A 22735-nucleotide genomic window follows, 5' to 3' on the forward strand; every position below is an offset into this window, starting at 1 on the left:
GTGTTAGAATATTGAGCAATGTGATTGTCTTCCACTACGTTGTGCTCGATATAATTAAACAGGTTGCTTTCCTTATCTATAGTTATCAAGCCAAACAAAATAAATGACTTGCACCTTTCCAACCCAGGGTAGAATAGGTAATATTTTTAAGTTGATAAAGTATAGCATTTCTTTAAATGACAGATGACATTGAAACAGGAGCCATAGTCTTTGTGGAAGAGGCAGTGTGACAACATCAAATACTTGAAACCCTTATCTGTGATGTAGTGCTGCCACTTTTTTTTCTTTTTTTTTTTTTTTGTTTTTTCTTTTTGGTATTTTCTTTTTAAAGATTTTATTTATTTATTTGACATAGACACAGCAGGAGAGGGAACACAAGCCAGGGGAGTGGAAGAGGGAGAAGCAGGCCTCCCGCAGAGCAGGAACCCCCAGGCTCCATCCCAGAACCCTGGGATCATGACCCAAGTTGGAGGCAGATGCCTAACGACTGGGCCACACAGGTGCCCCTCTTTTTGGTATTCTAATAGTAAATAGCTTTGTTCCAATTGCTGATCTGCATTTTCCTTATTAAAAGAAATTGTGGTAAAATGTAATCTTTTTTAACATAATAGTTTATCAGGCATTGCTGGTGGGCACTTGACTGAAGTCTTCTGATCACTTTACTTTTTTTTTTTTTGGTCTAAAGTAAGCTCTGTGCCCAGTGTGGGATCTGAATTAAGGACCCAAAGATCAAGAATTGTATTCTCCACGAACTGAGGCAGAATCAGCCAGGTGCCCCAGCCCTTGTTTTACTTTTAAACTAAAACTAACCAATAGTAATAAAAATTCTATTAATATAGATTCGAAACAATAATAATCTCTTTCGGGCGCCTAGGTGGCTCAGTGGGTTAAAGCCTCTGCCTTCAGCTCAGGTCATGATCCCAGGAGATCATGGAGATCAGCTCCATGATCCCAGGAGCCCTGCATCGGGCTCTCTGCTCAGCGGGAAGCCTGCGTCCTCCTCTCTCTCTGCCTGCTCTCTCCAACTACTTGAGATCTCTGTCTGTCAAATAAATAAAATTCTAAAAAAATTACCAAAAAAACCACAAAATTTACATACATGTAATACTGTTTGCACGATTTTACATGTTTCAGGGTTTTTTTTTTACTCATTCAGTTTTGGCTGTCTTTCTATATTTAGGACATGTAGATTTTTTTTCTTTATTGCAGCTGCAGAGTATTTTATTGCTATTTACAGATGTGTCAACATTTACTTACCTTATTCTTCACTGATAGCTACTAAGGTCTTTTTTTCTTTTTAGGACTTTTTTTTTTTTTTTTTTAAGTAATCTCCACACCCAATGTGGGCTCAAACTGAGATCGGGAGCCTCATGTTCCACCCACTGAGCCAGCCAGATGCCCCATTAGTAAGGTCTTAAGTTAAAACAATTCTGCAGTTACTTTTTTTTTTCCTTTATATTTTGGTGTTGTGAATGGTAACAAATATTTGTAAATTCTAACCTGAGGAATTGCTGGGTCAATAGACCTTTAAAAATTTGACGTTTCTAACTGACCTCCAGAAACAGCGTACTAATCATCAGGGTCTACGTTTCCTCACATACTGCTAATACTGGTGGTGTGTATATTTTAAATCATTGCTAACCTGGTAGGTAAAAACTCGGGGATCTTGTGTATTTTTTGAATTTTGAGTAAAGTTGGACACCAGTCTTTTTACACCTAGCCATTTTTTCTTGGTAACTACTAACACAATTTGTCCATTTTTCTGTGTTTTCTTATTTATAGGTATGAGTTCTTCATAAATCTAGAATTTTATTTTTATTTTTATTTATTTATTTATTTATTTATTTTTAAAAGATTTTATTTATTTATTTGACAGACAGGGATCACAAGTAGGCAGAGAGGCAGGCAGAGAGAGAGGAGGAAGCAGGCTCCCTGCGGAGCAGAGAGCCCGATGTGGGGCTCGATCCCAGGACCCTGAGATCATGACCTGAGCCGAAGGCAGTGGCTTAATCCACTGAGTCACCCAGGCGCCCCTAAATCTAGAATTTTAAAATGCTGTGTAATATTCAGTGTTGTTACAGTATCAGTCATCTTTCTAACATTATACTGTAGTTAATTTCATGTATGTTGATTCCAGGTGAATTATTTTCTTAGAACAAACTTCTGGGTATGAAATAGGGTAAAAAGACTGTGAACTTCTTTGTATTGTTTTCTTAATCCAAAGTGATTTATTTAATATGTAAGAAATGTTATTTAATGTATGTAACATACTTCAGATTGTATTTGAAATGGCTTAGGAAGTAAAAGAAAATCACCTATAATCCTCCCACCAAAGACAACCACTGTTAATCGTTTTTGCTGTATATCTTTCCAGTGTTACACTTTTATATTGCATAGTCTGCTTTTCTTTTCCTCCTTAACAAATACAAGGAACATCTTTCAGTGTCAATAAATAGAGCTCTACCACTGCATAGTTTTTTGTCTTTTTGCTTTTTTAAATGTGTTAAAATATTATAATATGCATAATAAAGAATTTACCATTGTAATAATTTTAAGGGTACAATTCAGTGACATTAGGCGCCTGAGTGGCTCAGTTGTTAAGAGTCCGCCTTTAGCTAGGGTCATGATCCAGGGGTCCTGGGATTGAGCCCTGCATCCGGCTTCTTGCTTTGTGGGAAGCCTGCTTTTCCCTCTCCCCCGCTTGTGCTCTGTCGCGCGCTCTCTCTCTCCCGCTGTCTCTCTATCAAATAAATAAATAAAATCTTTAAAAAAATAACCATTAACACTAATATATCTCCAGAACTTGTTCATTATTCCAAACTGAAACTCTGTATTCATTAATGCAGCATAATTTTTCTTCTCTTTTTTTTTTTTTTTAAGATTTTGTTTATTTGACAGAGGTTACAAGTAGACAGAGGCAGGCAGAGGGTGGGGGGGAGGCAGGCTCCCTGCCAAGCAGAGAGCCTGATGTAGGACTTGATCCCAGGACCCCGAGATCATGACCTGAGCCGAAAGCAGAGACCTAACCCACTGAGCCACCCACGTGCCCCACAATTTTTCTTTTTTAAGATTTATTTGTTTATTTATTAGAAAGAGAAAGAGAGAGAGCACGCATGTGGGAACACAAGCAGGGGGAGCAGCAGGCAGAGGGAGAGGGAGCAAGGAGCCAGATGTGGGACTCCTGGGATCGTGACCTGAGCCAAAGGCAGCTGCCTTAACCAACTGCGCCACCCAGGTGCCCCCATTAATACAGCATAATTTTTATTCCTTTAAATATTCTCCTACTTGGGGCGCCTGGGTGGCTCAGTGGGTTAAAGCCTCTGCCTTCTGCTCAGGTCATGATCCCAGGGTCCTGGGATCGAGCCCCGCATCGGGCTCTCTGCTCAGCAGGGAGCCTGCTTCCCTTCCTCTCTCTCTGCCTGTCTCTCTGCCTACTTGTGATCTCTGTCTGTCAAATAAATAAATAAAATTTAAAAAAAAAAATATTCTCCTACTGTGGACATTTAAGTTGTTTGCAGTTTTCTCTACTTACAGGTAGCATAATACCTTTCCTTGTCTGATTATTTCCTCATTACAGCAGTTCTTCTAAGAATCTGTAGCAGTAGATACGTTAAGGATGATTCTTTAAAATTAGTCTTGAATGGCAGTCTTCACCACCAGCCCAAACTTAACTTTAATTTTATAATAAAAGTTAAGGTAACTAGGAAGTTACATATAAAAATTTAGTTTATGGATGTTTTCACGTTAATACAGCTATTTTGTAAAAAGGTAACTTCTATGGAATAGAGGAATTTTGATTCTTTCAAAGTCAGTGATTTTTGCGGGGGGCTCCTATCTGGCTCAGTCCAAAGAGTATGTGATTCTTGATCTTGGGGTAGTGAGTTAGAGTTAGGGCCCTATGTTAGGTGTAGAGATTATTAAAAATAAATGAACTTTATTTTATTTATTTACTTTTAAAAAATACTTGTTTTTTGTCTTTTTTTTTCTTTAATTTAATTTATTTGTTTGACAGAGAGAGACACAGTGAGAGAGGGAACACAAGCAGGGGAAGTGGGAGAGGGGGAAGCAGGCTTCCCGTCAAGCAGGGAGCCTGATGCGGGGCTCGTTGCAGGACTTGATCCCAGGACCCTGGGATCATGACCCAAGCTGAAGGCAGACGCTTAAGGACTGAGCCACCCAGGGGCCCCATCAATAAACTTTAAAGGCAGGGGGTTTTCAACAGCTTGCGGTTAAGTAACTATTCATTTGAAAGGTGTGAAGAGGGGTGTGCACAGGCTACATCATTTGTATGGGGAAGGGTAATGATACATATTCTGCTGTTCTGGTGGAAAAAAGGTTAAACTATTATCCATGTTCTATTTTATTTAACTGGTTAGAGATAGTGTGTTTTACTCACCTGGGGTTTTAACAGAATTTTTTTTAAATGTCAGAATTATAAATTCTTCTAATCAAAGTGTTTGCTTCTCCCCTAGGATTGGCAGCCACCATTTGCATGTGATGTTGACAAACTTCATTTTACTCCACGTATCCAGAGGCTGAATGAATTGGAGGTAATATCTTAATTGTTGTTCTGGTGGACTGTATTCCAGAGGGACTTTCTTTAAAGAATCTCTGTCACAAATCTAGTGGTTTTAGTGAAGCTAAATTATGGCCAGTCATTGATAATCGTGGTAAAACAAATGGCAGTAAGGCCCTTGTAGCAGTTAAGATTTCATTAAAAACACTGATTTTAGTCAATCATTGTTGGCCTCTTAATTCATACACATCTTTCTAAATTTAGGTGACAGCCACAAGAATTTAGATTTTGAAAGGAATGTACTTTGAGACCCATCTAATGGAAAAGATTTCCAGCTCTAGTTTTCTTCCAAGTACACATCTTTACTTAGACTTAATAACACACTTTAATTTCCTAAGAAGGGGTGAGGAATACTTACTTGGGTATTCTCTAGAGAAGAGATGATATTTCTTTAATCCCTTTGCTACTGAAACCCTAAAGTACGGGGTGAATAAGAGTTGGACGTTGATAACCCAGAAATAATGTTTACATTAACCTTTTTCTAATCTGATTTTTTTTTTAAAAAGATTTTTATTTATTTATTTGAGAGAGGGACAGTGAGAGAGAGCATGAGAGGGGGGGAAGGTCAGAGGGAGAAGCAGACTCCCCGCGGAGCCGGGGGCCTGATGCAGGACTCGATCTTGAAACCCTGGGATCATGACCTGAGCTGAAGACAGCCGCCCAACCAATTGAGCCATGCAGGTGCCTTCGAATCTGATTTTAACATTGAATCATATTTTGCTTTTCTATTAGAAAAACCAAACCTTTTTAACTTAAATGGAGCACATGTTTGCTGGGATTCTGTGGTAGTAGCATGGATTTGGTGGTAGTAGAATCTAGTGTCTGTATTTTTAAGTTGAGCCCCAAAGATAGGAAATGGGTACTAACGTTGAGGTCTTGGACTGTGTTCGGGAACATCTGAACATTCATCTCAGTTTTGCTCTTGAGGAAGATAAAACTCCTAAAACTGTCTGACTTAAACTTAATTTTCAAGGAGGGGAAACAAAAATGACAAAAAAAATTTTTAATGACTTACAGACAACAGTAATAAAAGGAATAACATTTAATTAAGAAAGTGTCTCCTGGGGCACCTTGGTGGCTCGGTCGGTTAAAGGTCTGCTTTCAGCTCAGGTCATGATCCCAGGGTCCTGTGATCGAGTCCCGCATTGGGCCCCTTGCTCCTAGGGGAGCCTGCTTCTCCCTCTGCCTCTGTCTGCCACTCCCCCTGCTTGTGCTCGCTCTCTCTCTGACAAATAAAATCTTTTAAAAAAACATTTTTTTTTAAGTTAAAAAAAAAAAAAAAGTGTCTCCTTGGGGCACCTGGTGGCTCAGTCAGTTAAGCAGCTGCCTTCAGCTCAGGTCATGATCTCAGGGTCCTGGGATCGAGCCCCACATCAGGCTCTCTGCTCAACAGGGAGCCTGCTTCTCCCTCTCTCTCTGCCTGCCTCTCTGCCTACATCTGCATACTTGTGATTTCTCTGTCAAATAAATAATAAATAAATCTTTAAAAAAAAAAGTCTAGGTCCTAGTTTTCTGTTACCTTATCAGGACTCATTAAAATTGATATGGAATCACTGTTGCAAATCTGTTTTTAGATTTGTGTTTGAGAAAATAAGAAAATTTGTGCTTGGAAAGAACAGACCTTCAAAATACCCCAATTAAGGTGCCTCCTTAGCACAGTAGGCAGTGTGTCAAGTCTCATAAAATACCCGAATTGTAAAAAGATCTAGAGGGGCATATAGAAACTTACTTGTCACATAATTTTAACCAATAACAAAATTGTGCTTTAGTGCTCCATAAGTGAAGCCCTTTTCAGAGTGCCTGCTTAAGGGAGGCTTACTTTGTTTAACTCTTTGCTTACACATGGTGGGTGTTGAATTAAATTTTTGTTGAGTTAATGCATAATTATTCAATTAGCTTTATTTTGTATAATTTTTTGTAGTTTCTCTATTGGATTTAAGAGTGATACTTCACTTAAATATCTTTTCTTTTTTTTAAAGATTTTTTTTTTTAGAGAGAAAGAGATCATGAGTGGGGGCGCAGAGGGAGAGAATCTCAAGCAGTCTCTGCACTGAGCACAGAGCCCCATGTGGGGTTCAGTGTCAGGACCCTGAAATCATGACCTGAGCCGAAAGGAAAAGTTGGATGCTCAACCCACGGTGCTACCCAGGCACACCTCACTTAAATATTCTAAGAGTGAAAACACCACACACACAAGATTTTTAAAATAAGCTAGGTGAGATTAAAATTCATTTCTTTGTCATTTAGGCTCAAACTCGAGTAAAACTGAATTTCTTGGACCAGATTGCAAAGTACTGGGAGTTACAGGGAAGTACTCTGAAAATTCCACATGTGGAGAGGAAGATCTTGGACTTGTTTCAGCTCAATAAGGTAAGAGTCTAATGGCCATCTCCCTCATTTTAGTGCTTTTCTGCCACAATAAATTTGATCTTCCTAATCTTAAAAAAAAAAGTTATTGCTTGAAATGTAAAATGAAATTCTCCATTCACTTGAGTGATGATTAGGCTCTATTTGTCAGGTCTGAAAGCCTTGTGAAATATTTGCTGCCACCTTTTGTGGGTATCATTTTAAAACAACAATATTTCTGTAAGATATACTTTTCTGTTTTATTATAGTTAAAACAACTGGGGCTTAGGGAGAAAATTGACCAAGCTCTAAAGGCTGATACTTGAAATTCAGGTTTACTTGAGCATAAAGCCTATGTTCTTTTCCTCAAAATGGTGCCATCTCTCCCACTCGTTAGTTTATGGAGATTTTTGAGGGTCACTGCATTAGACCAAATGCTAGGATTTGTTCTTTGTTACAGATTTAATTGTTGATCTAGTTCTTCCTCCCAGAAAATCTTGACTGCTCTGGGGAGCTGAGAAGTAGCTTTTGGGGGTACAAAATGTTTATGGACTGTATTGTCAAAATTGATCTAATAATTTTCTAGCTTGAAATAAGTAGTGCATATATATTTTCGTCTGACTTGGGAAATGTATTTTTAAAAATTACCACAGCCAAGAACATTCTGTTCTTAGAGTCATACCTAGGTAAGAGGAATTAGAAGTGATTACTATATAGGCATTTCTGATTTCTTTTGCTGTTAACAGTTAGTTGCAGAAGAAGGTGGATTTACAGTTGTTTGCAAGGATAGAAAATGGACCAAAATTGCCACCAAGATGGGATTTGCTCCTGGCAAAGCTGTGGGGTCTCATATCAGAGGGCATTATGAACGCATCCTCAATCCCTACAACTTGTTCCTGTCAGGAGACAGTTTGAGGGTGAGTATTCAAGTCAACTTTAACCTGTTTTTTTTGTTTTTGTTTTTAAGATTTTATTTATTTGACAGAGAGAGAGAGAGTTCACAAGTAGGCAGAGAGGCAGGCAGAGAGAGATGGGGAAGCAGGCTCCCTGCTGAGCAGAGAGCCAAGCATGGGGCTCCATCCCAGGACCCTGAGATCATGACCTGAGCCAAAGTCAGAGGCCTAACCCACTGAGCCACCCAGGCGTCCCAACTTAACCTGTTTTATTTCACAGCTTATTGGTATGTTGTCTTTCAGGGTGAATGAAGAGGCCTTAATTAATTCTCTGTGGAAGACTTTGTTTTGTGAATTGTTGAGAAGATTTTGTTTTGTGAATTTATCCTCCAGTGTTTGTGCTGTTCTGTTTTGAGAGCAGCCATACTTAGAAGTTTGTTTCTGGAATGAATATGTTTGTGGAGGAAATAGCCTTTTACTGTCCGAGGCTGAAGTCTATGTTTAACTTCACGAAAACTGCGTCTTCCTTATGATAGGTTGATTACTATATTGTTATGGTCCATGCTTTTGCATTCACGTATGTTGGCGATCATACTCCTAATTGTCACATGAAAGTATGACCTGTGAAATAACTTGCCTACCTGTTATCTGGCCAGCTGAAATCTCCAGATTTCAGATACAATGCTGATAAAAGGTAAAAGGTAGGGGACTTAATAATGGCTGGATAGCTAATGGGTCCCTCTTCTAATAGTTCCTGTGTAGCTATGTTTGTTCTTACAATTAGCAATAATCGCGCCTCGGATAAACCTCATTGGCTACGATACTGCCACTGCGCAAAGCTATGTTTGTTCTTACAAAGATGGTATCTGCCAACTTATTCAAATAGGAACTTTTTATTGTAATTAAAGTATAACTGTATTATAAAATCTTCCTAGTTATTTGAAGACACTGATGGAAAGAGTAATGTCATAATCCGTTTATACCCTTTGAGTTATTCTAAGGCAAGAGCTGTAAGCCCTGTAATTTTAAGAATTGTTACTGTGCTATAGTGAAGTTAGAAAGATAATAACATAGTTTCAGAGGGTAAACTACTAATCAAAACTCTGTCTTGATATTAGACGTACCATCTGTAATGCTCAAATCCTATAGATTTTTATAGCATTTCATTTTTCTTTCCTTTCTCCCTACTCAATTCCAGGAGAACTTTCTTTTCAGCTTAGAAGAACATGATCAGTCTAATATTCAGAAAGTTGTAATTTTTAAATATACACATGTGAATGCTTAATGAACCAGGGATGAAATTATTTAGAATGTTGTATTTGGAATCTATAAGTCTCTGCTTTATAGTCAGATCTATATACAGTTGCCTACAGTAGATTTTCTCCTTCATAACCTTTCTGTTTCAGTGTGGAAGTCACAATGAGTAAGAGGAAAGAGTCTGCCTGCTTTATGGGTTGGCAACATTTTAAGAATATCTATAAACTTAGGTAGTGTAAGTTTCGTAGCGTAAATGTAAGCATTTATTCAGTTGTAGTTTGAAGGGGAGTAGGTATTTAAAGATACCTTTTACAAACATTACGTTTACAACACAGATAAATATTTATTGAGGGGCCCGTTGTGTGCCAAGTATATTCTAGGCACTGAAAGGTATTCACTGCAGAAAGCTTAAAAACAAAGGAAAGTGCGATGAAAATAAAATCACTCTTTAATCGTTTCACCTGTTTTTTCTTTCAAGGCTCTTTTTATGCATATATATACACACACTGGAATTGTATTCTTCATTTACAACATTATAATCTGCTTTTCCTCTGCTTAATATATCATGAGCATTTGCCATGTCCTTGAATATTTTTGAAAGTCTAGTTGAATGACTCTGACATTCCATTTTTGTAGCCAGACTTGATTTCTCCATTATCGAATGTTATATTATACTGTGATGGCCGGTTTTTGTACCTAATTTTTTGCTCATTTCTGATTTTTGAAAATAACTCTTAGAAAACGGATAAATAGAATACATATATTTTAAAAGAATGGAGAAAGCAATAGCACCACACACCTATTAGAATGGCCAAATTCAGAACACTGACAGCACAAAGGCTGGCGAGGACAACAGAAGTTTTCATTCATTGCTGGCCGGAATGTTAAAATGACACAGCCATTCTGGAAGACACTTGGCCATTTCTTAGAAAACTAAACATACTCTATTACCGTACAGTCCAGCAGTCATGTTCTTTGGTATTTACAAAAAGGAGTTAAAAACTTAGGTCCACACAAAACCTGCATACACATGTGTTTTAGCAACTTACTACTCTTAAGTGCCAAGAGTTGAATGCACCCAAATTGTCTTTCAAGTAGGTAAGTGGATAAATGGACGATGGTGTATCCAGACGATGGAGTATTATATTATTAGGCATTAAAAGGAGATGTAAAAAAAAAAAAAAGAGAGAGATCTCAAGCCATGATAAGACAAGGAGAGGAGCCTTAAATATATATCACTAACTGAATGAACCAACCTGAGAAGACTACATATATTATGTGATTCCAAACATAGTATTCTAGAAAAGGCAAAACTATAGAAACAGTAAAAAGATCAGTGGTTGCCAGGGGTTTTGGGGCAGGAGGGGGAGGGTAGGGGTGGGGGAATACTCAGAGCCCAGAGGATTGTTAGAGCAGTAAAAATATCCTCCATGGCATTATACATTTGTCCAAACCTATAGAATGTACACCACAAGTGAACCCTAATGTCACCTATGGACTTCATAGGTTCATCACTTGTAAGAAATGTACCACTACTCTGGTGGGGGTGGCGACCGTGGCGGGGCTAGCAGGGTGTATAGTAAATCTCCACCTTCATCTCACCTATGCTATAAACCTAAAACTTCTCTAAAAAAATAAAGGCTTAATATTAAGAGAAAAAAATGATGCCCAACAAAGGAATTGTTGCAAAAGGGTGAACCGAAGCCGAGAGCAAGTTTTGGGAAACTTAAGAAAAGTTGAGTAGAGATGTACTGGTGCAGTGGCACAGAGGCTCCATTCCTGTAGTCCTGTGTTTTCTTCTGTTTCTCATTTTCATTTTCTTCCCTTTCCTTTCCTTTCCTTTCCTTTCCTCTTTTCTTTTTTTCTTTCAAGGCTAATTTATTTTAGAGAGGGAGAAGTGGGAGAGGGAGAAGGAAGGAGAAACTCTAAGATTCTGCCCTGAGCATGGAGCCCAATGCCAGGCTTGATCTCACCACCCTGAGATCACAACCTGAGCCCAAACCAAGATTTGGATGTTGAACACACTGTGCCACCCGGGTGCCCCTCTTGTATTTCTTTGTTTTCTAAATGTCTCAGCAGCTCAGGTCTGCTTCTCCTCTCCCTCTGCCTCCTGTGACCCCTGCTTGTGCTCTCTCTCTGTCAAGTAAGTCTTAAAAAATATATAACAATAAAACCTTAAAAAAATAATAAGGCTCTTCATATATATTCTGAAAATTTCTGAGCTTGATTTTACCTTCAATCTTTAAAGTCCTTATAGAACAAAGCAGACCATCGTTTATGGACTTTGTGAGAGATAGGGACCACATATATAATCTCCTTTATCTCCTGAATTTCCTTTAAAAAAAAAAAAGATTTATTTATTTTAGGGGGAGAGAGAGAGCATGTGATCATGAGTAGGGAAGGAGAGAGGGAGAGAAACAGACTCCCTGTTGAGTTTGGAGTCCTACTTGGGGCTTAATCTCAGGACCCTGAGGTCATGACCTGAGCTGAAATCAAGACTTGAATGCTTAGCCAGCTGAGCCACCCAGGTGCTCCTAATCTCTGAATATCTGACCATCTACTTTATAAAAGTTCCTTGATTCAGTTCAGTTTGTTACCTGCATGATCACACATACTGTTAGGTATCAGATAGAAAGTTTATAAAATACAAAAGAGGGGGGCGCCTGGGTGGCTCAGTGGGTTAAAGCCTCTGCCTTCGGCTCAGGTCATGATCTCAGGGTCCTGGGATCGAGCCCTGCATCGGGCTCTCTGCTCAGCAGGGAGCCTGCTTCCTCCTCTCTCTCTGCCTGCCTCTCTGCCTACTTGTGATCTCTGTCTGTCAAATAAATAAATAAAAATCTAAAAAAAAAAAAAATTAAAATACAAAAGAGGTTAATTTAGATAATAGGTTTAATTCCCATCTGCATGCTTTCCTTAAATATATACTCTAAATACTTAATTTGAGAACTTACTATGGAATGGAGGGTGGTATTCCATACTAATTTTGTTAACATTTCCAGACAAATCAATATATGAGTTTAATTAAAATGAGCATTTATATATATATATACACACACACATATACATGTATATACACACACACACATATATATGTTTGTTGTATCTGTGGTAGATTATTTACTTGTTTAGAATATCAAGAAATCTGTATCAGTTTTTTAATAGTGTATTATATTTTTAAAATGTTAGAAATAAGTTTTGTTAGATGATTACTCAGCTTTTGTTATTCTTGTATTTCCCACCATTCTCTGAATTCTTTTCTGCAAACGTTAGGAGGAAGGAGCCAATAGTGAGACTATATAGTAGTAATGGTACCCATAGAGCCAGGAGCTCTAGAAGAGTATTATTTTACTGTGTCTTACTCTAGCATAGATGATATACATACCTAAAGTGGTTACAGTTCGGAACCTGCTTTTTAAAGTGCTTCTTGTGATACTTCTGGGTCCTATTACAAAGAAGTGTTACTTGAAATTCATATTATCTGTGGTGGTATTTTGATGTTACTGTGTTTTGTTGTGTTGGCATTAAATACCTATCAGCAACTAAAAAGTAATCAAAGCAAGAAGAAACTCTTGTCTGATCAGAACCGGAAGTTATTGCTGTGGGCTACCTATTAGCCTTTGTCTTGGGAGTTAGACCTTGTAGGAATATGTTGAAGTAAGTAAAACTACTAATAATGGAGAACATTTCAGTCTTATCACCTGTTTTTTTCAGTTCAGATGATATCTTTGATCACAACATTGTTAGTTATATTTGAAACTGCAGGATTCTAAAATGTAGAAAACCTATTGGGTTCCATATTTTATGACTCTAAACACTGTAAAAAATCAAATATTCTCAATATGGAAAGTTATTTTGGAAACTTATAAGAAGCCTGCCTAACAGTTTGAGCCTTCAGTTAATTGACAGTTGCAAGCAGGGATAATTGCAAGTGGTTCATTGGGAATGCCTTGAGCCTGCTGTGGCCTGGTATAACCTGATGTCATGAGCAGTTAAATGAATTAAAGCAACACCATTCACCTACTAAATTTTTTTTAAAACTCTTACGTGTGTGTGTGTATATGATTGGTAACTGCAGACTTGTGTTTATTTAGATCTTAAAAATTGCAGACTTTTTATGTATCTGTGCAAATAACTATAAAATAATACCTTGCAAAAATACATTGAAATTCTTAAAAAAGGAGAGGAAATTCATTAATAAATTGTGTTTTATTTCTAGTGTCTGCAGAAGCCAAACCTGAGCACAGACACAAAGGACAAGGAGTACAAACCTCATGATATTCCCCAGAGGCAGTCTGTGCAGCCCTCAGAAACATGCCCCCCAGCCCGACGAGCAAAACGCATGAGAGCAGAGGTGAGAGCCTCATGAGGTTGATCAGACAGAATTCTTGAGCCCTTGTACCAATATCTGTCTGACACTAGATTTCTCTCATGCGTGTGCTCTTCATAGTTTTGAATCTTGTTAACCTCAGAGAAGGATGCTGTTTGTATTCTAGCTTTTACACTTGGGGAGACTGTACTGTCAAAGCGGTAAGGGATTGAAGAATTCTTTCTAGGTTTCTGCTGCCTGAACAGACAGCTGCTTTATTGACAGAGTTTGGAAGAATAGGCATTCATTGTGAGGGTGTTTGGTTTGCCTGTTACCGTGATGAAATTAGGCAGTGTTTATTGAGGTTTGAGGCTAGGGAATAGAGAACTGGGAACTTTTCTTCTTTCTTGAACAGAGAGGTTAGAGGAGAGTGAAAACTGTTTTTCTCAGGCTTCCTGAAAAGGAGTATGGAATCTGTGGGAGACACTTAGTAATACAGGAAATAATTAGGCAGCAGGGGGGTGGAGGCTTTGAATATATAAGATGAAAGAACATGAGGGATGATCAGGAGGAATGAACGAATAAGAAAGCCAGTTTGCGTCAGGATTTTTCTGCTATTAAGGTATTTTGCCGGTTACCTTGTTTCCCATACAGAGGTGTGAAGGTTTGGGGGTTTTTGCCTACCTTAATTGGACATGTAAATGTTAGGAATCAGTGATAATGTATTAGGAACATCTTAGAACTGGGAAGCCTTGTTGCATTAATCAGGTATTTAAATCAGTCCCTGGTTATTAGTAATTATTGGTCAAGATGAAAAAAAAAGGGAAAAAGAAAATACCTATTTTGTTTCCTGAGGAAATGGATATAAATAAGGGGATTATTTTTAACTTAGGTAAGTTAGAGATAGGAAAAAATTTAGTAACTCCATTTTTCTGAATTAAGATTGCCTCAGAATAGGAAAATATGGTAATTTAAAGCCCATAAACATGCTTAGATTTCATTAGTCTAAAATATTCTTGTTTGAGCACCTCTTGATCGTTAAATGTAGAAGACATGCCCTGGTGCTGTGGGTGCCTAGGTTTGCCTTGATGAGAGACACTGAGGGTGATAATAGCACCCTGGGAGGCATTTGGTCAGCAGTGGACATCCTGAGTACATACGAATGAACACGGGCAAAAATGATCAAGTGTAGTTCCGCAAATTTCACAAAAGTTGTTTTGCTTTATTAGTAAAAGTGTTACCACTTTGAGAAACATTGGAAATTTAGACTGACTGAATGATAGGGGAATCCTTAATACTTCAGTGATGTTAGAAGAGTAGCTTGTGTTAACGGTTTAACAGAAGAATTAATAGAAAATTATTACGGAAGCCGAGTTTTCTGTAAATGCGAGCCAACTTTGGAAGAAGCCAGCAAACTTTTCTAGGCTAATGAAATTATGATATTTATATAACTAGGAAGGATTTGGCTTAGTGATGACTGAATCAAGCGTAAGGTGAGTAGATGAGAACTGGGAAGCTTCTAGGCAGAAGATCAGAGCTGATCCCAGTGGGGTAATGATACTCCCCCGAATTTATTCCTGATCCTTTGATTCTTCCCTATTTTTTTTCTGACCTGTCAAAGTGTAGATACTCTTCTAACTTACTAGATTTTTTCCTTTCCTTAAATAATAGTAATTTTAAGGGTACATCTCACCTCTGTGGGAGAGAGAAGCATGTTTTAAATGTCTGTTTATAAGATTATAGTCACCTGCAGATTTCAGTTGGATTTTAGAAGATTTGTTTTTTAAAAGGAAATATTTATGTATATGACAACTTTTTTTTAAAGGCTATGAATATTAAAATAGAACCAGAAGAGACAGCAGAAGCCAGAACTCATAACCTGAGACGACGAATGGGCTGTCCAACTCCAAAATGTGAAAATGGTAAGATAGTTTATCCATGAGTAGGAAAAAAGTAAAAAGTAAATTAGTAAAAATAAGTATTCATTTTTAAAGAAAACATTACAACAACTGTTGAATACTAGGCAGTGGATTGGGTCTTGAAGTAAAATCTTAGTATGTTAATGTCCAGGTTCTCATAGTGACCCGTAGAAGTAAACAGATCTGCATATTAGAAATATGACTGAGTTTCTCAGCTGACACTAATTGCTAGTTTGGAATTAGGTTAAATAGCATTCATTGAAAAAAGTGATTTATGCATAACATAGGTGCCTTTGACTGGATATCTGATAAGTTTATTTCAGGCATGGCAGGCAGACATGGTTTTTAAATCTGAATTTTAGTTGATAATTGTTTAGCTGGCGTTGCTTGATGTTACTCACTGAGAGGTAAGTTCAGGACTCTAGAAGGAGAAGTCCTCAATCCTATATGGGCAGGCACATACAAATCAAGAAGTTAATAAAATTGCTTCTTCTTAGTGGTTGGTGAATTTAGTGGAAAGGCTGCACATTGTAGTGGAAAGTAGATGGATTTTTAAAAATACAGATCTGAATCTGAATCCTGGCCTAACCACTGACTAGTTATATGACTATAGATATTTCTTGATTTCTTTTAATGTCCGTTTTCTTGTCTTTATAATGGATTTGTTGCAAAAGGTAATCTATGGATAGCATTTAACACAGCACCTATCTATGATAGGATAGTTCATTAATTGATAGTTAACTTTTATAGCTGAAATTGTCAGTCTTTGGAACCAGGATATTGGGGTAGTAAGTAGTCATAGGTTATGGAGGGATACTCTATAATGTGGAGGAGGTACAGTTAAGGTCAGGAGGAACCTGCTTTCATCAATAGGTGTCATGCTAAGTATATATGTCAGTATAATATATGTTGGTAACATGTTAAGAAGACTGTATCTTCAGCTCCTATTTTATTAAAAGTCTACAGACCTGAGCAACATCTCCAGAAGTACCCATATCCATATTTATTACCACATTTAAATGGTGTGAGAGTTTTCATATTATCACAAGCTATCAGCACCTAGCCCTTGAACATGGTAACACTCGGTGCTGCTCCTGCATTGAAAAGAAACAAGGAAATTGTGTTTGTGTCCTGTGTGTGCTTGGGGGAGAGAGAGGTGAGGGAACAAGGTGAGCCAAGTGTAATACATGAAGCTCTAACTCGGATTGCCTCTTACAGAGAAAGAAGTGAAAGGCATCATCAAGCAAGAAACCATTGAGAAGAAAGAATACATTGTAGAAAGTGAGAAGGAAAAACCCAAGAGCCGATCTAAAAAAGCCACCAATGCTGTGAGTTGACATGTTTAAACACTTCAACCACTTTTATGGCTTCCTTAGGACTGCTAGTTTAGAGTGTGACAATTAAAAGAACTTTTCATGTCCATTTAGTATCAGTTTTTAATTGAGGAAATACAAATGCATTATGAAGATAATAGTAACATATGGGGGAGGGGGACATTCACAGCCATTTTTCTGGAGTACATGGAGTTTAAAGACAAATAATGTGAGCTGGATTATATGTGGAATGTTCCTAAGTCATTAGACCACATCCAGATAATCTGAGAGCTAGATCAGAAATCGGGTTGATGTTTTCCAACTTTACAACAGGGTAGGAAGAGAAAAGGAAAGGAGTTGGGGGAATAGGACTTGAGCACCCAACAAGAATCGAAGGACTAGGTAGCCATTTACTCAAATGGAAACTTAAAGCTTGAGGACTTTACAGAGGATCTGGTTGCTTTTCTTCTTCTCTGTCCTCTTTTGAGAGCTCAGTGAATAGCTTGACAACAGTGCTTTTTATCTTGGAATTTGAAATTATTCTAATTACGTATTCTTCTATTCATAAATATCATTCCCACCCTACCACTAAAAGAAAAAAAAAAATACAATCAGAAAATGATCAGAACCCAGGTTTTTATTTGCTACAACAGAAAGACTTAGAAGATTCCCTGAGTAGTTGAATTCTTAGGTTTCTGTATTACTGGGTGATGTATTAGTTTTTAGGGGCTGCCGTATCAAAGTATCACAAACTGGCCTAAACAACAATTTATTTTCTCATGGTTCTGGAGGTTGGAATTCTAAGATCAAGTTGTCTGGAGGGTTGTTTTTTTTCTGAGGCCCCTCTCCTTGGCTTGTAGATAGTTGTCTCCTCCCTGTCTTCATGTGGCTTTCCTCTGTACCTGTCTATGCCCTAATCTCTTCTTCTTTTTTAAGATTTTATTTATTTATTTGACAGAGAGAGATCACAAGTAGGCAGTGAGGGAGGGGGAAGCAGGCTCCCTGCAGAGCAGGAGCCCCAGGTGGGGCTCGATGCCAGGACCCTGAGATCATGACCTGAGCCAAAGGCAAAGGCTTAGCCCACTGAGTCACCCAGGTGCCCCTCTAATTTCTTCTTCTTGAATACTAGTCATATTGAATTAGAGCCCACTCATTATGAATTCATTTTATCTTAACCTCTTTAAAGACCCTGTTCCAAATATAGTCACATTCTGAGGTACTGGGGGTTAAAACATCAAGATACGAAAAAAAAAAGACATCAAGATACGAATTTTGGGGCTCATTCCATTAACAGATAATAACTATGTATTTTTATCACTGTGTTTGGGGGGACTTCTTAACCATGAATCCTTAATTAGAATATAAAGTGATTTATTTTTTATTTTACTTTATTTTTAAAAAAAGATTTATTTATTTATTTTATTTAACAGATCACAAGTAGGCAGAGAGGCAGGCAGAGGGGGCGGGGTGGGGAAGCAGGCTCCCTACTAAGCAGAGAGCCTGATGCAGGGCTGGATCCCAGGACCCTGAGATGAGATCCTGACCTGAGCCGAAGGCAGAGGCTTTATTTAACCCACCGAGCCACCCAGGCACCCTATTTATTTATTTTTTTAATTTTATTTATTTATTTGACAGAGAGATCACAAGTAGGCAGAGAGGCAGGCAGAGAGAGAGAGGGGGAAGCAGGCTTCCTGCTGAGCAAAGAGCCAGATACAGGGCTCGATCCCATGACCCTGAGATTGTGACTTGACCCGAAGGCAGAGGCTTAACCCACTGAGCCACCTGGGCACCCCAATATAAAGTAATTTAATGTGGTAAATGAACTTAAATATTTTTCTTTCCTTTTAAACATGGCAAAATGGAAATTTTTTCTTTAAAATTCTATTTTTGGTTAAACTGATAATTTATTACTGAACATGCTCTTCTTCTAGAAGATTAGCATTCTCTAAGCCACTGGAAGCTAGATATCCTAGTAATAAACTTTAAAACACACAGCTGAGGGGTACCTGGGCAGCATAGTCAGTTGAGTGTCTGACTCTTGATTTTGGCTCAGGTCATGATCTCATGGGCTGTGGGACAAATCCCTACTTCTGGCTCCCTGCTCAGACAGAGTCTGCTGGGGATTTTCTCTTCTCTCCTTCTGCCCTTTCCATGCATACTCTCTCTCAAATAAATAAATCTATTTTTATTTTATTTTTTATTTTTTATTTATTTATTTTTTTTTTCAAGCTTGGCGCAGTGGCAGTATCGTAGCCAATGAGGTTTATCCGAGGCGCGATTATTGCTATTTATTTATTTTTTTCAAAAAAAGGGAGAGGGGCATGAGATCTCGGGTCATGACCTGAGCCAAAATCAAGAGTTGGATACTTAACTGACTGAGCCACCCAGGTGCCCTAAATTTTAAAAATCGTTATTTATTTTTTAAGATTTTATTTATTTATTTGACAGCACAAGCAGGGGGAGCAGCAGAGAGAGGGAGAAGCAGGCTCCCTACTGAGCAGGAAGCGCAGCCCAATGGGGGACTTGATCCCAGAACCCTGAGATCATGACTTGAGCTGAAGGCAGAGGCCTAAGCGAATGAGCCACCTGGGCGGGTGCCCCAGAGAAATCTTTAGAAAAACACACACACACACACACACACACACACCCACCCACCCACCCACCCACCCCTCAAAAAGTTCTGACATTAGATTTTAGTGTTGGGAATGCATTAAGCATTTTAAAATATCTCTTATAAAAAAGGTGAAGAATTTTTATTTAAAATACCTCTTATGGAAGGTAAATCCTTTTCATTTGAAGGATGGGAATACTAGATTATGCCTCTATCCATTTTGTTCTTAGAATTTCAGAAAATCAAATGTAGCTCATGCTCCTTTGTTCTGTACCTGTTTTCACTGCTGCAGGTGGATCTATATGTTTGCCTCTTATGTGGCAGTGGCAATGATGAAGACCGGCTGCTTTTGTGTGACGGGTGTGACGACAGTTACCACACCTTTTGCTTGATCCCCCCTCTCCATGATGTTCCAAAGGGAGACTGGAGGTGTCCTAAGTGTTTGGCTCAGGTAAGAATTAATAGCAGAGATAGTATTAGAAAATTTCCTTCATAATGTTATTTTTGTTTGCTTTTGGGTTTTAGATTTAGCAGTTCATAACAGTGAGCCTCATGATAAAGAGTGGGCAGGGCCTGACTAGGACGGAGGTCTTAGCAGTGAGTCCCACAATTACGCAACGAGCTAAGAGGCAGAAACAATTTTTTAACTACAGTTAAATTTTTTTTCATTTAAAAAAGCATAGCATGTTCTTTGCAAAAATTCTTATACCAAATGAGTTAAAAGAGAGTATAATTTCACAATTGATAGACAAGTTATTTTATTGTATATCCATCCAGACATTTTTTCTATTTTAAACACGACATAAGTAATTTTACTGATCTGTTTTTAAAAAATATATAAGTAAAATATAACTGTGTGTATATAAATAAAAATATTCTTTTTTACCTTTTTTATTTTGACAGGAGTGTAGTAAGCCACAAGAAGCATTTGGCTTTGAACAAGCAGCCAGGGACTATACCCTCCGTACTTTTGGGGAAATGGCAGATGCATTCAAATCTGATTATTTCAACATGCCAGTCCATGTATGTATATACATACTGCTTTGATTTGGAATTTTAAAAACTGTTAGAAAAAAGTGGATCAAGACAATTTCACTTAGCATTTATTTTTAACTTGTTTAATGGTAAAATTAAAAAAAATATTAAAAATTAAAATGTTAAAATGCAATCTGATTTTTCACTTGATTTCTCTACAGATGGTCTTTTCCACACACATCATACAGTAGCAATAACAGGATGTTAATAAAGGAAATTATCAGAAATCCTTTTAGTTCAAACAAATGTAACTTAAAGAAAATTTGACAATTTATTGAATGACTCTTATGTGCCAGTCATCATGTTATGCATTGGGAACACATTTATATATTGTTATGTTGTAAGTTAGTATCGTAAACTTTAGGATGAGTTCATTTATGCTCTTAGAAGCATAAGCATGTTTCATTCAGCATTTAACATTCCGTCAAGTGAGTGCAGCAGAATTAAATGGTTTTCTGCTGTAATTCTGGACACCTGAGCTGTGTTTTTCTCACTTACCAACAAATTGCTGAAGCAGACACTTCACACATCTAGATCTCTCTAGTTGGATTATTTTCTTGGGGTTCTTACTGAGGTCAGAGGAGAATAGTTATCCATTTCCCCCCTTCCCACTTTAATGGCTGTACCATTTATGGGAACCCAGCAATGTGTGTGTGAACTTGTTTTTCCCTGATAGCACTAGCATTAGCTGTTAGTTACTTAAAATGTTTGCTTACTTGAGGGGCTTATAAATTCAAGTTATACTCCATTTGAGTTTCAGTTCTTTTGACCCCTCGTACATTGTATGATGTCCCAGTATGTTTGCTTAGCCAGTCTTGGTGGTGCACAAATTTAAGAAGGCATTTAAGTTACCTTTCTCTAGATTTGCATCAGATTAACAACAGATCCTGGACACGCCGTCTCGTGGCTCTTTGTACTGCTGCAGGCTGCTGCAAAGGGATTATTCTTTCTGTTCATATTTTGCACTCTTGTCTTTCTCATCACGGTTGTCTGCCTTACTCTCAGCCAGGTCAAGGGCAAGGAGTGAAATGATGGACTCAGGTAGTGTGTTTGAACACATCTCAAAGGATGAAGTGTCATTCAAACACAGCTGTTAGTAGTGTATAATGGTCTACCAAGTTACAAGTTACATTTCTCACACAAAAAAAATCTCCATTTTTGATTCAGAATTTTGCTTTCCTTGACTTCCTTTTAGTATAGTGGCCAGGTCAGTGTTAGAGGAATGTGGATTCTTAATCAGTTTTTACTTTTTTAGTTACAAAATTGCTTTTAGAAAATAATGTCTGTGTCTAAACTGCTTGGGATCAATTGTGGAATATTATGGGCATGATTTTCCTTAGGGTTGTTGTCCTGTGATTCCTATCACTTAGCTAATCTCTTCAGATTGGTCATGGGTAGTTTGTGAATGTCTGAAAATTCAGTTTTTTGTCTTCCTCATTGTTTTGTTTCCAGATGGTTCCCACAGAACTAGTTGAGAAAGAATTTTGGCGACTGGTAAGCACTATTGAAGAGGATGTCACAGTAGAATATGGAGCGGATATTGCCTCTAAGGAATTTGGCAGTGGCTTCCCTGTCCGAGATGGAAAAATCAAACTTTCGCCTGAGGAGGAGGTAGGCTTTCACCTGGAGGCACTTCTCGTTCAAGCAGAGACCTGCGTTTAAACCTCATAGTTTATCCTTATCTAAAGTGCTTAATACAGGATTAATTGCCTTAGTTCACATGTGTGTAGTTAGAACTTGAATTATTAATTAAAATTCTGTTTGATTCACTTGAAATAATTTATGATCACGTTCAGTACATTTTTGATTACCAGATTTTTTTTTTTAAAGATTTTTTTAATTTTTATTTATTTGACAGAGAGAGATCACAAGTAGACAGAGAGGCAGGCAGAGAGAGAGAGAGGGAAGCAGTCTCCCTGCTGAGCAGAGAGCCTGATGCGGGACTCGATCCCAGGACCCTGAGATCATGACCTGAGCCGAAGGCAGCGGCTTAACCCACTGAGCCACCCAGGCGCCCTGATTACCAGATTTTTAAAAAATTTTATTTATTTGAGAGAGAGTGAGCAAGTGCAAGCGGGGAGAGAGAGACAGAGGAAGAAAGATAAGCAGACTCCCCGCTGAGCAGGGAGGCCTGACACAGGGCTCTTGTCAGGATCCTAGGACCCTGAGATCATGACCTGAGCCAAAACCAAGTGCCAGACACTTAACCGAATGAACCACCAAGGCACTCCTGATTACTAGATTTTTTTTTTTGTTTTTTTAAGATTCTGTTTATTTATTTGACAGAGAGAGATCACAGGTAGGCAGAGGCAAGCAGAGAGAGAGAGCGGGAAGCAGGCTCCCTGCTGAACAGAGAGCCTGATGCGGGACTCGATCCCAGGACCCTAAAATCATGACCTGAGCCGAAGGCAGAGACTTAACCCACTGAGCCACCCAGGTGCCCTGATTACTAGATTTTTAATGATTTCAAGAAAAGCAG

General features: G+C 38.2%; 1 protein-coding gene and 2 pseudogenes across 1 annotated transcript in view; 2 read left to right on the plus strand and 1 right to left on the minus strand.

The window, feature by feature from the left end:
* KDM5B (lysine demethylase 5B) overlaps positions 1-22735 on the plus strand; it is an 89592-nt gene that overhangs the window by 28016 nt on the left and 38841 nt on the right. The window contains exons 2-10 of the mRNA XM_045982822.1: positions 4473-4550; positions 6824-6946; positions 7669-7839; positions 13289-13423; positions 15204-15300; positions 16516-16625; positions 19514-19672; positions 20125-20244; positions 21709-21867. Of these exons, the coding sequence (XP_045838778.1) occupies positions 4473-4550; positions 6824-6946; positions 7669-7839; positions 13289-13423; positions 15204-15300; positions 16516-16625; positions 19514-19672; positions 20125-20244; positions 21709-21867 (1152 nt within the window). The remainder of the gene's footprint in view (positions 1-4472; positions 4551-6823; positions 6947-7668; positions 7840-13288; positions 13424-15203; positions 15301-16515; positions 16626-19513; positions 19673-20124; positions 20245-21708; positions 21868-22735) is intronic.
* On the minus strand, positions 8547-8656 carry LOC123928505 (annotated as a pseudogene).
* On the plus strand, positions 18838-19028 carry LOC123928506 (annotated as a pseudogene).

This window comes from Meles meles, chromosome 17 (genome assembly GCF_922984935.1).
Source record: "Meles meles chromosome 17, mMelMel3.1 paternal haplotype, whole genome shotgun sequence".
NCBI lineage: Eukaryota > Metazoa > Chordata > Mammalia > Carnivora > Mustelidae > Meles > Meles meles.